Raw genomic sequence first — 13,640 nt, 5'->3', positions numbered from 1 at the left:
TTCTTCAAATCAATGGATCTGATCCTGTCCTAGAGCCAGCACCTGCTCTTCCAGCTGAGGACAGGGAAGCAGGGCTGGAGTGTGTGTGTCCCAGGAGCAGGAGGGGTTTTCCTGGCTGCTGGGTCAGGAGTTCAGCATAAACCAGGTGGTCTCATGGCACTGGCTGCATGGGCAGCACTGCCCTGACTCCCATAGAGGAGATTTCCTGGGAAGAGTGGGGCCTTCATCCAGCTGCAAAACAGATGTGTGTGCTGCCCATGCACCCTAATGCAGGCAGGGCAGGGGCTCAGCTGCTCCCCAGCATTGCTCCAGCACCATTCCCTTGAATCTGTCTCCCCAAACAGAGGACAGCAGCCACAGCCCCACAGGTTTCTGCTGGATGTTGTTGCATTCAGGGCTTTTTTCCCATCCAAGGTTTGGGAAAGAGGCAAGGAGGTGAATGTTCCTCCTTGCCCCAAGTCCTTCATGGCTAAAGCAAGCAGGCAAGTGAGCACATGGAAATGCAAGGAATGGGGGGACAGGAAGGGGCACAAGGGGCCCTGCTTCCCTCCTCATGCTCTAAACAGTGTTCTAACAGTGAGAGGGAATGTGGGCAGGGCTGGGGAGCAGCACAGGCTCCCTGTCCCACAGGAGCATCCCCCCCTGCTCTGGGAATGTGCACCCCTGAGCAGCCCCATGGACAAACCCAACAGCACCTGCAGGATTAAGGAGCACCCTCATTAATGCCAGCTCCAGAATTAACAAACTGGCTCCACCACCCACTCCACTTCTCAAAAGTCAGGGGAGGGTGGGAGGGAGGCAACAGGAGCCAGTTACTTTTAAGATCACTGGTGAGCAATCCAGCAGGAAAGTGGCCTGGGGTGTCACACCAGCAACCTGGGGCTGGAAATATTTAAAATCTTTTTCATTTTACATTTTAATCTTCTCCTTTTCATCTCCAGCAAAACAACCATGGCTGTCAGGGGATGAGAGGATGAGCACAGGAATTGTTTATTGGGGAATGCCACCTTTTGCTGCAGAGACCTGGGAGGGCAGCACCTTTCCCAGAGACCTTCTCCTGCAGGATCAATAGGGGTGCCCAGAGCAAAACCCCTACTCACAGAGCAGTGAGACCCCATGTCCTCGCTGCCAGCAGCAGGGATGCCTTGGTCATATGCTCTGAGGGAACCCTAAAGAAAACCCTTCAGGATGCTGCCCCACTGTGCTGCTCACAGAGCCCCTCAGAAGCTGTTTTGGGGGAAATCCAGCCTTTTAGGAAAGCAGAAGAGCTACTGACCAGAGAAGAGTTTGCAGCCACGGGGCCCATAGGTTTAGCTCATCCCTTCCTGATGGCACCCAGTGCCCTTGCAAGGGGGCAAACCAGAAAGAATTATTGGCATGTCTGTATAGAATAGAAAAACATGCTAAACCAGCAGCTGTGGTGCAACTCCAACTTCCAAGGCCCTGAAGGACCACAGAGCTCAATGAAGCTGTTTTGGGTTAAATCCTGCCTGAGCCACTGCCTCGGGTGAGCGCCAGGGAGAGTCAGGGATGCTCCAGGTGAGATCCGGGGCAGGAGGGAGCTCTCCCAGCCTGACCCCACCGAGTTCAGCCCCAGCCCTGCACAGAGCAGCTCCCCAGGCAGCACCACGGGAGAGCATCCCACTTCCAGGGGGATTCCCAGCCCAGGGCATCACCGTTCCCGACCCAGGGCATCTCCCCGTCCCCTCTCGCACAGCTCAGCGCCGGCAGGATCGTGTCCCCGCCTGGCCCCTGACCCTCCTCCCTGCGCTGGGACCCCTGTGTGGGGTCACCCTCCCAGCGAGGTCCGGCTCCCGGGGATGCTCCGTGCCCGGGCTCACGGGAGCCGGCGGGGGAGCCCCGTGACGCGGGCACGGCTCGGGGATTAGCGGGCAGACGGACGTGACTGCGAGGCAGTCGCCTGGCGCTAATTAAAGAAGGGATATATTTAGGCACCCGGTTATCCCCTGCATTTCACCTATTTTTAGCTGCCAGTCTGCCAGGCTGGGGTGGCACATGGGAAGGGCACGGACGCCAGGCAGGATGGATCCAGCCCCAGCAGCAAGGAGGTCACAGCCGCATGTCCTGGCCAACACGGAGCCCCTGGGGGGAGAAACCCTATGTCCAAACTGGCTGCAAAGGAAGAGAGAGCATTTCTTTTTCCCCCAGAAAGGCAGGAAAATGGGCTTCAGGAGCATCCCTGCTCAGTCCTTGCCCCAGGCCCATCCAGCCTTTGCCACCATCCACACCCCCACATCCAGGAGCTGAAAATGGCCCTTTTTGCAATCATCCAGCAAAAAGCACAGCTGTGCCCAGGGCAGAGGCAGCTCCCTCATTCCCAGAGACCCATCCCTCTGCAGTGGCACTGGCCTGGCAGCAATGCCACTGGTTCCCATACCTTCTCTCTCTCTAATCCTGCCCCTCAGCACAGCCAGAGTGTGTCCTTGGCACATGGCTGAGCACCTCATCCACATGGGCCATCAGCAGGTGTGGAGCTTCCTTGGGTCCTGAGTACCCTGAAAAGAGCAGAGAAACAGCAGGAAGGACAGTGCCCAGCACCCCTGCATCCCTCCTGGGCCAGCACAGCCCATTAGTCCCATTCATTTCCCCCTTTGCTTCATCTCCACAAGCACTCTGGGGTTTTATATTTGGGGGTTTGAGGTTTTTTCCCCCTTCCAGAGTGAAATGTTGATCAGGTCCCTGCTACCCTCCCACCCACCACACCCCCTGGCTGCCCTGCTTCCCTCATGGAGTGGAGGGTGGGGTGTGGGAGAAAATCAAAATAATGGGATAATAAATGACCCAGGGAGTCGAAACCCAGCTGAAAGCCAGGCTGCTCTGGCTGGCCTGGGAGGAGGCTTCCCAGCAGGGAAGGTTTGGTTTGAGGGTATTTTTGGAGCTGAACAGAATCCAGGGGTGGCCAAATTTCTTCTCAGGTGACCCATCAGATAAAGCCTCTCCCAAAACAGTCAGGCTGGGAAGTTTGGCCCATAACTCAACAAATCTGAGATGGAAAAAAACCCCACCCCAATTTCTTTGCTTATTTAAATCCTTTGGCTCCAGGAGCAGGTGTCCTGCACCCTCCAGTGTGTGGAGAGTGGCCAGGGCTGTGTGAGGTTGTGAGCTCCCATCACCTGGGCTGCAGCTCGCCCTGGCTCCTTCCCTGCTGCCCATCAGAATTAGGCACCGTTTGAGCAGGTTTATGATAATCATCAAATAACTCGTTCATTGACAGCGTGTCAGGCTGAGGAGACTGACTGAGCCCTCGTTTGCTGATTGCTAATTAGCTTAACATTCCTAATCCCTCATTAGTGACTATGAAGTAAGCTCTGAAATATGAGGTCAGCCCTAATCAGCGTTTAAAATATAAAGCCCACTGGCACATGAGGGAGGCTGGAGAGGGGGTGGCTGCAGGCCAGCCCTGGGTGCTGCCACGGTCACAGGGAATGAGGCTGCACAGAGCAGAGGCAGATGGGGAGAGTTAAACCCTGTGGAGCCATGGACACCTGCACACCCCCCCAAGCTCAGCCCCTGCACTCGGTGCCCTGGATTCACATGGGAACAGCAATGTGGAGTGCAACACTTGAGGGGCCTCAGGTTCCTCTTGAGTCCTCGGTGCATCCAACAGCAATTCCAGCTGTGGCTTCCATTCTGGGCAGACTGTCTACAGAATCACAGAATATTCTGAGTTGGAAGGGATCCACAAGGACCACGAGTCCAGTTGTTAAGTGAATGGCCCAGACAGGGATCAAACCCATCAGCTCCATGCTCTGACCAACAGTGCACCTGTGCAGGATGCTCAGAACTGCCTAATCCCCCAGTTCCCACCTTCAGGATTCCAGGTCAGCTGCAGGCAGCCAGGCTGCTGGCAGTGGGACTTTCCCCAGACACCCACCCCCACCCTCTGATCCTGGGGGAAGGAGTCAAATCTCAGCATTGGCAAGCAGGAGCCAAAGTGCACTGGGCTGCCACTTCCAGGCCATCATCTGGGAGGAAAAAATGGCCCTTAGTTGTTGTGGCTCAATCCTCTGGAAGAATAAACTGCTGTGGACTGAGAATTACTTATTCCTGGCTGGGGGAACCTCTACAGGAGGGCTGTGGACGTTAAAATAACCCTAATTAAACTCCAGCTAGTGAGCCTTGAAAAAGGAGAAAAATATCTCTAAAATAACCCTAATTAAATTCCAGCTAGTGAGCCTTTAAAAAGGAGAAAAATATCTCTGTTTCCATGAAAATGCAATTTGAAAAGCCCTTGCACCAAACTCTGCTCATCTGGGGTGCTGCTCTGTGGGTTGCTGGAGATGATGCTCTGGGTTTGGGCTGTGGGGCAGGGCCAGGAGCTGGGAGCAGGGATCCTTTGCCAGGACACTCAGGGGGTTATTCCAGGGGAGGCACCGCTGTCCCCTCGGGCCCGCTCGGCGTGGGCAGGAGCATCTCTCTCTCTCTCTCTCTCTCTCTCTCTCATGAGCGCACGTCAGCGATGACGCCCGGGCAGCGGCTGCCGGCAGAGGCTCCGCAAATCTCCCGCGGACGGAGCCGAGCTTCGCCCCCGATTCCCGCTCCGCAGCACGGAGACACGGGATATTTTGAGCATCCTTGGCAGCAGCGAATGAGGATTAGTCCAATCCCCCCAGACGTGAACGTCTCCCCAGCTCTATTTCCAAGGACAGGAATAGCCTTTGAAGGCTTTTCCATGTGGAGGGCACACACACCTGCAAATGTTAAAAGCAAATATCTGTTTCTGGAAAGGTTTTGGGTGGTGCAGCATCAAGGCTGCCTAAATGATGGGTGAAAAAGGGGCTGTGTAGCACCCGCTGGCTCTTGCCCCATGGCTAATCCAAGCCCATACCAAGATCCTGCCCTCTGGATTTTATTGTGCATCTAATTCCTGAACCCATCAGACATGGTGTGCAGTTGTGGCCAGTCACATCCTTATCTCGCTCAGCCAAGTTTCATGTCTGACAGGTTTTTACCCCTTTTACCTCTTACATATTTTTACCATCAGGAACCTGCATTAGCAGTGACACAAAACACCATAAACTTACAGGGTAGTAAATTCTGGGCTTCAGTTTCAGAGTGGAAAGCTTTGGCTTAGCCACACACCTGGCCTGTGGAGCAGAAAACCCCAAACAGCCTGGCAGAGTTACTCCTGTACCCAGACACTCCACAGGCCATTTTCTGCCCCATCAAGTAGCTGGTTGAGCAGGCAGGTTGGGAGTACAGCCACCACCAGAGCTATGAGAAACTGAGGGGAGACCAACCAAGAGACAAACACGAGTCTGGATTTATGTAAAAAAAAAAATTATTTATTTTGGAGGAGGATTTGAACATCGACATGCAGGTACAACATGAATAAAAATTATTGCACCGCTATTATGTGGCAATTGTTCAAGTTTCTAAAAACACAGAAATTCCACACTTTCTCTTATCTAGCTAAGTGCTGAGTGACACGGCTTGGCAGAGCCCAGCACAGGAGGTGCTCTCACAGCCACCTGGATATGGTAATCGAACACAACGTAAACACACACTTCTGTCAAATCTTCTACTAGAAGTACAGAATTATCCTTCACATCCAGTAAGAGAAAACCAGAGAAAGACTTTATCCTCCCCTCTTCAGAAGAAAAACAAAACAAAACAAACAAAAAAAAAAATTACTCCAAATCACACCTTAATGCAAGTGTGGCAAACAAACCCACAGGTCACTCCTACCCCTTCCCCCACAAGCGCTCTTTAGTACAGCAGCAGCCAAAGGCCTCCAACATTCAGACCCAGGAGTGGCCAGTACAACGCTAAAGTCTAATATTTACAATAAATATCATCCATTTCTCTTAGTTTGCAACAGTAAGAGACAAAGGGAAAAATAACACTGAGGCACGGGGCAGGGATGCAGGAGCAGAGAGGAGCTGCGGAGGCCGAACCAGCTCAGGCGCTGCCGTCCCAACATGGGCGAGGAGCAGGAGACACATCCAAGCTGACAGAAGGGAAGAGGGAAACAAAGCAGGAAAGCAGCATATTTGGATGGTGACATGCATGGCTCATTCACCAAACACACCTCACCTTGGCCTCCTGATTCGGGATTACCCACGGAGACCAAGGGCTGCACAGGCTGGGGCCTCCCTTGGGCGCTGCAGCTGGGAACACACTCGTGCCCCTCAGACACAGCTTTTCCAACTCCCTGTTCCTTCCCAACACATTTTGCAAGCTTTTTTTTTTGAGAAGGTGTTTAAGGAATTTATAGCAGAGCAAGGAATAAGTCTTGGTGTATCTACCTGGCTTATTATCAAAACTTAATAGAGAAAGTGTTTTTGCCCAAACCCTTTGTTAAAGTGCGCCATGTAAATTTGACAGCAGGTAGAACAGGGATGATGGGGCACCTGGCACACTGAGGGAAACTGCAGGACTGAGCAAGAGCAGGGGACACAGGGCTTCACTAGAATGCTTTCCTGGCAACGTTGTTCGGCTTTGGCTTCCAAAAACCCACGGATTTTTAATTGCACTGACCACTCTCTGTACCGTAGCTACAAAAGAGGCAACAAAACACGTACCTCACCTTTTCTTTGGCCAACACAGGCAAAAGCAGCAAAAGCTGTGACATAGCAAGGTTTTCACTCCTCCTTTTATGCCTAGGAAAGGATAATTCTGCAATTCAGCATGGGAAGCAGTGGCTGCAAAGGCAGGGAGTCAGCAGCTTACAGCTGGTACCGTCACAGGGTCCCACCCCTGCCCGTGGGGATGAACCAGGTTACCCAGCCTGGCTCACACCCCATGCTCACCTACGAGCAGTGGTCAGTCTTCTCCTCAGGTTTTTTAAACACAGAAGGAAAAGGGGGACCTGCCACCCAGGGAACAGCCAGGTCAGACCACATCCTCACACAACTCCTTAATTTACACAGACACTTCCATTTCACCAAGGTCAGGTGCTCTCAGGAGATCAGCTTGTCAAGGAGGCTTGTCTTTGTAATTACCACAGACTCAGGATGCCAAATCCACTTTTCACTATTCCTGTCCATGCCATAATATCCTGCGCTGTTTCTCAACAGTTTTTTAGCAGATCAACCCATCAGGGAGAAAACCAGCCAGGCAAGTGCCAGATCCTGCCAAGTCTGTTCCTTACTTGCTACTGCTCTAAATCAGCACTGAACGACACTCACCACCAAGAGCACTTGGAGAGGTTGGAGACACCCAGGACCCTGACAAGGCAGTGGAAATACTGTGGTTTGTAATTGCAAACCAAGTGTATACGAGCAGCCTATGAATTCCAGGGAAAAGAGCAGAGAGACAGCACAGCAGACTCTGCTCTCAGTACCACCACAACCAGGTTTATTAAGGTGTTACCTGGGAGCGCTGAGGCTTTGGTTAGTGTAGTAGCAACACCATACATGTTCACACTGACACACAGAGTAAACACTCATTTAAACATGTTAAAAAAAAAAAAGCTCAAACCAAACCAAACCTTGGTCCAGAAATGAAATCCAAGCAGCCAAAATCAAGTATATAATGGGGAGAATCAACTGCTACACAGAAAGAAACAGGGTGAAATTCCAGAGATTTTCTTTTGAGCTGTGGGTTGTACCAAAATCAGATTGAAAGAGACAGAGAAAATATATTCCTATATAATAAAGATATTTGCATTCAGGGGAAGCGAATCAAAACTTCAAGTTCAGAGAAAGCCAAGACAGTGAAGGAAGCAGCAGTGTAAGGAAATCAGACCAACAGAGATGGGTTTTAGCCTGGAATACTGTTGCACAGACATTCTGCTTCTAACAGAGTAAGCCAGTGAGATCCGCAGGGAGATCCACTCAGACAAGACTAGGATACAAGCTGAGCACAATCTGGGACAAATGATGGGAGTGTTCATTGAGAGGAACTTTTAGTTGGATGAAGAGGTACAGTGCTACAGGTATCACCACTCAACACATTTATTGGTGCATTATTATTGGTCTAATCCTCAGCAGGGAGCACTGTCACCCAGAGTCGGTCACACTTAGAGCAAAGCGATGTCTAAACCTAGGAGTAAAGAGTAAGATTTTAATGCAAAGTGACCTCAGCAGTGGAAATGATCTAGCTATTAAAGCTGAAATCTGAAAATATCACATGTGTTTTAAAGTCTGCTTGCAGCTTGACCACAGAACTCGAGGAGTCTGAACTCTTCATAGGTTTGTTTTTAAAATGGGCAGATTCAGAAAACTCAGCAAGTTTCCCAAGCCCCAGTTCAGAAATGTTAAGGGACACCTAAAATCCCTACCTATTTAGACTCACCAAGAGATGGAAAAGTCTCCAAAGGTCATTTTTCATTGAGATAACTTTGCCAGACACTGGAGACTATGCAACTAGAAATTTTTCTACTTTAAAACCAACCTACAGGCACCCCTTTCCAGGGGTCACTTACTCTGAGGCAGGGCAAGTTATGAATTGAAGCCAGAGAAAGGAAGATAAAACATCACTAAAATTTTAAAAACAGAAGGAAAAGTTGCCATGTGTCCCATAAAGATAAGTAAAAACAATCCCCCCAAAAGCCAGCTTATGGATTGGAGATTTCTCTTTCTGATAATTCCATTGAAAAATACTCCTACTTGTTTTAAAGAGAAGACAGGGATCTCTCTCTGTCCAGTCTCTCCAGCCAAGTCCTTTGTCTCCACATCCTCTAAGGACACAGGACTGTGAAGACACATGGTGACAAAGAGGTTTTACTTGCACCAAAGAGGGTGTGCAGTTTCAGAATAACTTGCAGACAAGAGGGTAGGCTCTTGTTCTTGTCAAGGGACATCAGATTGTAAAACTGGAGCAAAAACTTGACATTTGTGAATTTCAATGGAATTTCAAAGAGAATGCTGAAAAGCAGAAATTTAAAAACAAGCTGCCTTTTTTGCACACAGAATTTTTGGGATCTCAAATAAATGCAGAATTAGAGGGAAGAGCACATCAGGCCCTAAACTCAGGCAAAATAAAAGGTGTGGAAGGGAAAAAAATGAAACCAAAGTGTTTCTTAAGCCCTGCTTTAAAGATACCCTGTTCTAAAGAGACCTCAAACAGCAAGCACTACTGTGTACAAAAATAGAATAGCAAGGATGAAAAAACACAAAAAACAGTATGAAAAAAACCCTCCCAAAAATAGATGTACACAAGTTCTATTTTATATTAGTGTATATTACAAAATTCAAACATGCAGTCTCTATTTTGAATGTAGAACGCTCCAGTCCATGAGTACCAGCGATGCTGCTATGTTTTCTTTACAGCATCATCATGTGACAGGGGAAAGTCTTGTATTTTTAACTGATTTCCAACCTCTTTGCTTTTTGCTTGTGCCAGAGTCCCTTCTTTACAGGGCCTCGTGCTGCCATCTGGCAGAGGAGATGCTCTCAGAGCTGCTGGTCCAAGAGCATGAGACAGCTCTTTTGACGGAGTGATTTTGCAGCTCCCTGCCAACGCCTCAGATGCTTTAGCACTGCAAAAAAGTGCCTCCTTTTTGATCACCACAGGACATGTTGCCTCCTTTTTGGCCCCCATGGGACACACTGCCTCCCAAGGCTTTGCTGGATGTAAGGACTCTGCACAGGACCCACTTGTCGTGGTCAGACTATCTGTGCTAGAGGGTTTGGCTTTCTCTTGACATTCTCCTACTTGTGAAATTTCCTGCCTTTTTTGTTTCAAATCTCTCTCCTCTTTAGAGGAGGCGCCCAAATCCTTTTTCGTTTCCACCTCTCCAGACCCAGACATGCTGAGCTTCAAAGGGCCCAACACGCTCTGGGCCAGGGGTGCCAACTGGGACACGGAGATGGCACTGGGGATGAGGAGTGGGGAGGACACGGGTCCTGCTGGGCTGGTTTTGCTGGAGGTTAAAGCACCCTCTGCCTGGGATGAGCTGGGCTGCTGCTTCTCAGGGCTAGGACTTCTTTGGGATGTTTCACTGGCGCTCCCAGGAGACAGAAATGAGGAGCTGTGCTGTTCCACAGGCTGAGGCGTCTCCTCGCGACCCTTCTCGCCGCGGTCTGGGGGGCTCACCGCGACAGGAGTGCTCGTGTTTGCTGGGCACCATGAGGAAAGTGCCAGCAGAGGTTTGGAATCCTGTTTTTTCTGACTGCTTTCTGTTAGCACAGGCTCTTTTAAGTCAAGTTTACCACAGGAGGCCCCAGAAGAATCACCTTCTTCAAGTTCCAGGAGTTTGATAGATGGGCACTGCACATGTTCGGTGAGATCTACTGGTTTTTCAGTACCTGGAGTTCTCCCAAGATCTTTGATTGCTTCAGAAGACCTGTCTTTTGGACCAAAACACTCCAAAGTTTTGTTTTCTGGCAATTTATGCTCCTTTGCAGTTGTTTCTGATTTTAGGGATGGCTTTTCTGAATTAGCTAGTTTTTCTGGAGCAGTTCTTGAGGGGAGCTCTGGTGGGGAGGGGTGCACACCGATTTGCAGAGGCTCTGAAACAGGCTTTGCTTGTTGAGTATTTCCCTTCTGCAAATCTTCTGTACCTTTTGGATCTTCAGGTAGAAAGGCATCGTCTTCAATACTATCCTTGCTTTCCAATTTAGATGAAAACTTATTGTCCTCATTAAAAGAATCCGAGCCTTGGTCTCCACTGCCACGGGGCTTGTCCACCCTTCTCCCATCCTGACTATCTTCCGAGCCATCATCTGTTTCATCCTCAGAAGAATCTACTTCCCTGATGGCCTCCTGCTTTTGCAGGGACTCCCTCCTCTCCACCCTGTCCTGCCGAATGGCACCCAGCTTCCGTGAGCCCGGCTTCTGCAGCATCCCTTTTTCTGCCAGCCCGAGTTTGCCGCCCGTCGTTTCATTGGCAGATTCCTGCAGGCTCTGGAGGCTGGGATCCCGCTGCAACATCTCCTTCTTGAACTCAGAGTGGGAGATATCCAAGCTATGCTTCCTTGAGGAGCCCAGCTTCTTCTCAGAGGAGGACAGAGAGGCAGCCAGCTTCTCGGCCGACTGCACTCTCTTCAGCAAAGGAGACCGAGGGGGCTCGGCACTTTTCGGGCGAGAAATTTGTCTCACCAGTGGTGGAGAGGAGTGTAGTTTTACTGGGAAAGACTGGATGATACTGGAGCTGCCAATTGAGTGTCCTGGCAAAGGAGATGGGGAGCGCTGCGGTGACGTGGACTGTGGGGTTGGTGATGGAGTGTGAGCCAGCGGGGACAGAGGGATGTTTCCTGCAGATTTACGCCTTGGAGATCTGTACTGCCTCTGGAGCTTTGGTGCTAGGCCATGCAGGGAGCTGGGTCGGATGTGTCCAGAGCTGGCTGGAGAATTGGGAACACTGGAACTGGGAGAGCTGCTCTGAGAAGAATTGCCACCAACTTAAAAGAAAAAAAAAAAAACCAAAACCAAAAAGAACAAAGAAAAAAATACCAAGAAGATTAATACATATTTGGCCATTAAAACAAGTTATTGAAAATAAGTCAAGACACAATGCTATGTTACTCCAAAGCACAGCAGTGATGTTGAAGGCAACATTGCCAGGCTTCTGATGGAAATTCACATCATTAGCACCCAACACCAGAGCACAGTAAGAAACACTTAGCTATGAGAACACTTTTCTGGAAAAAAAACCCCTTTGATCAGACAAACCACGTGTTTCATTGCTATTCTCTGGATGCAAATCTCTTTATTCCAGCAGCTGATTCAATTTTCAAATATGACTTTGCCACACTGTTTTGATTTCTTTTCTCTGAACACAGAAAATGTGTCAAAATGCTACGAAAAGATTGCAACTTATAACACACATTTTCATCAAAGTGGAAGGATGCTGTAGTACAGCAAGTGCATTCTTAAAAGGATGTATGGATTTTCATTTTTAAATGAATCAATGAACAAGAACACATCCATCTTTAAGGTAATCAACATCACTGCTGTCATTTGCTTCACAGAGAGACCTGCTACCTGCTGCTGTGTATTTTATTTCCAAAATTATTCAATCAGCAAAAGTCTCCTCCAGTATTTTCTTTTCTTGTTTGACTGGATTTTTTGGCTTAGTTTTGTTTTGTTTCATGTCTCTTTTTTTTACCTGAGTGTACAGACTCTGGAGTGGATCTGTAGCTCTGGGTTGGTGACCGAGGAGACAGGTTGTGAGTTGGAGAGCCAGGCACACTTTCTCCAGATGACAGAGACCGGTTCAGGGACGATAAACTCCGGCTGGTGTGAAGCAGTGATGCTTGTTTAGTGATCTTCCTCAACAGAGAACTCTTCTTCTTGCTGGGGAAGAGCATTCAAAAGGTGTGTACAAGCACAAATGATTTATTTACCTTTACCAGCATATTTCAGTCAATTTTGTGTCACAGTAAAAGAGGAAAAAAAAGGAAGAAAGGAAGAACTAAAGGACCTACCTGCTGATATATATTATCTGCAAATGGATTTGACAAGATCTCTCAAAGGATCTTTTACATTATCTTGGTTACCCTTTAATTTTAACAGAGAAACATCAAAACAAACCTTTCCTGACCATCCTTTGTTTTGCTCTTCTTGTTCCTACGAGCCATCTTGGATTTGTAGCTGGCTTTTCGAGCTGGACCAACTTTGATGGATGTGTTCTCAAATGGTGTGGTGGAGATGGACACTTTATTTCCACTCTGTCAGACACAAGACAAAGAGACATTGCTTAAAACATGGTTATTTGAAGCAGATCTGCAGGCAAAGCAGGTAGGCTGCTAGTTTATTGCTGCCTGCCATTTTGTAATCCTTTGTTAAACTCCATTTTTCCCCTCAACATTTCCACCTATCATTTATTAAGGAATTGCCGAGAGAGAGCCCTCGTTAGTCAGGCTTTCACAAATGATTAGCTCAGACCCCAGCTGGTAGGTAAGGCTTCCCAGAACAGGCAGAACACAGCATCTGACCTCTCCCATTGAGATCCCAAATGACTCAATTTAATACTTGTAATACTTGGAAACTTGAACAAAGTGATATTCTGTCACCAATCCTATTCCCAATGCTCTGACTGATGGCAGATGTGAGCATATCAGGCATCTATCATGATGAATCTGCAACACAGAGCATGTCTTGTCTCACTCATGTTAAAATAAATAATAATACTGAGTGCTCCTCTATTTGCAATCCCAAAGATGTTTGTCTCTTGGAACAGTCCAGAACTTTGGGGTGTTTTTTCTGCAAACAGATTCTGCTCAGAGAGGTATCAAACACAAGTCATTTAACTGGATAATTTCAACACCAACCAGTACAAAGCTGCTCTTAAATACCACCAGGTGCTGTGTGCACACTTGTATTTCAGACAATGCCAGAATTACATACATTTTAAACCAGCTGCTTGTGTTTTCCAAACTGTAACAGCACCGAGCCCCTACCTTCAGAATCAGCTCCACCACCTCGGTGTGCACTAGCCCATGCACCGGCTCGCCGTTGACGTGGGTGATCAGGTCCCCTTCCCGCAGACCTGCTTCGTTGGCCGGACCCCCTTCCTCCACGTGCTGCCAACAACAAGGGGTGACTGCTCTGAGAAGGGGAATGTGCAGGGCCCCTGGCCCAGATGGGACTCAAAGCCCACCCGTGTCACTTCCTGCCACAGCCAGCCCCAGCTGCTTCTGAGAAGGGGGAAAGAAATCACCCCTGGCATGGCCAAGCACAAAACCCTGCGCTCTTCCACTCCTCCCCAGCATCCCACCAGTCTTACCCTG

At 49.0% G+C, this 13,640-nt stretch overlaps 1 protein-coding gene across 10 annotated transcripts in view; it reads right to left on the bottom strand.

Annotated features, from left to right (window-relative positions):
* Nucleotides 1-5,292: 5,292 nt before the first annotated feature.
* Nucleotides 5,293-13,640, bottom strand: part of MAST2 (microtubule associated serine/threonine kinase 2) — a 187,115-nt gene continuing 178,767 nt past the window's right edge. For all 10 annotated transcript variants that reach the window (XM_077182468.1, XM_077182469.1, XM_054637889.2 and 7 more), the window contains 4 exons: nt 13,311-13,433; nt 12,442-12,578; nt 12,017-12,204; nt 5,293-11,309 (listed from right to left, as the gene is read on the bottom strand). In XM_077182468.1, the coding sequence (XP_077038583.1) occupies nt 9,220-11,309; nt 12,017-12,204; nt 12,442-12,578; nt 13,311-13,433 (2,538 nt within the window). In that variant the 3' untranslated portion in view covers nt 5,293-9,219. The remainder of the gene's footprint in view (nt 11,310-12,016; nt 12,205-12,441; nt 12,579-13,310; nt 13,434-13,640) is intronic.

The sequence above is a fragment of the Agelaius phoeniceus genome, chromosome 8, assembly GCF_051311805.1.
Source record: "Agelaius phoeniceus isolate bAgePho1 chromosome 8, bAgePho1.hap1, whole genome shotgun sequence".
In the NCBI taxonomy this organism is placed as follows: Eukaryota; Metazoa; Chordata; class Aves; order Passeriformes; family Icteridae; genus Agelaius; species Agelaius phoeniceus.
The sequence above is the reverse complement of the archived record's forward strand: the minus strand, read 5'-3'. Positions and strand labels throughout refer to the sequence as shown.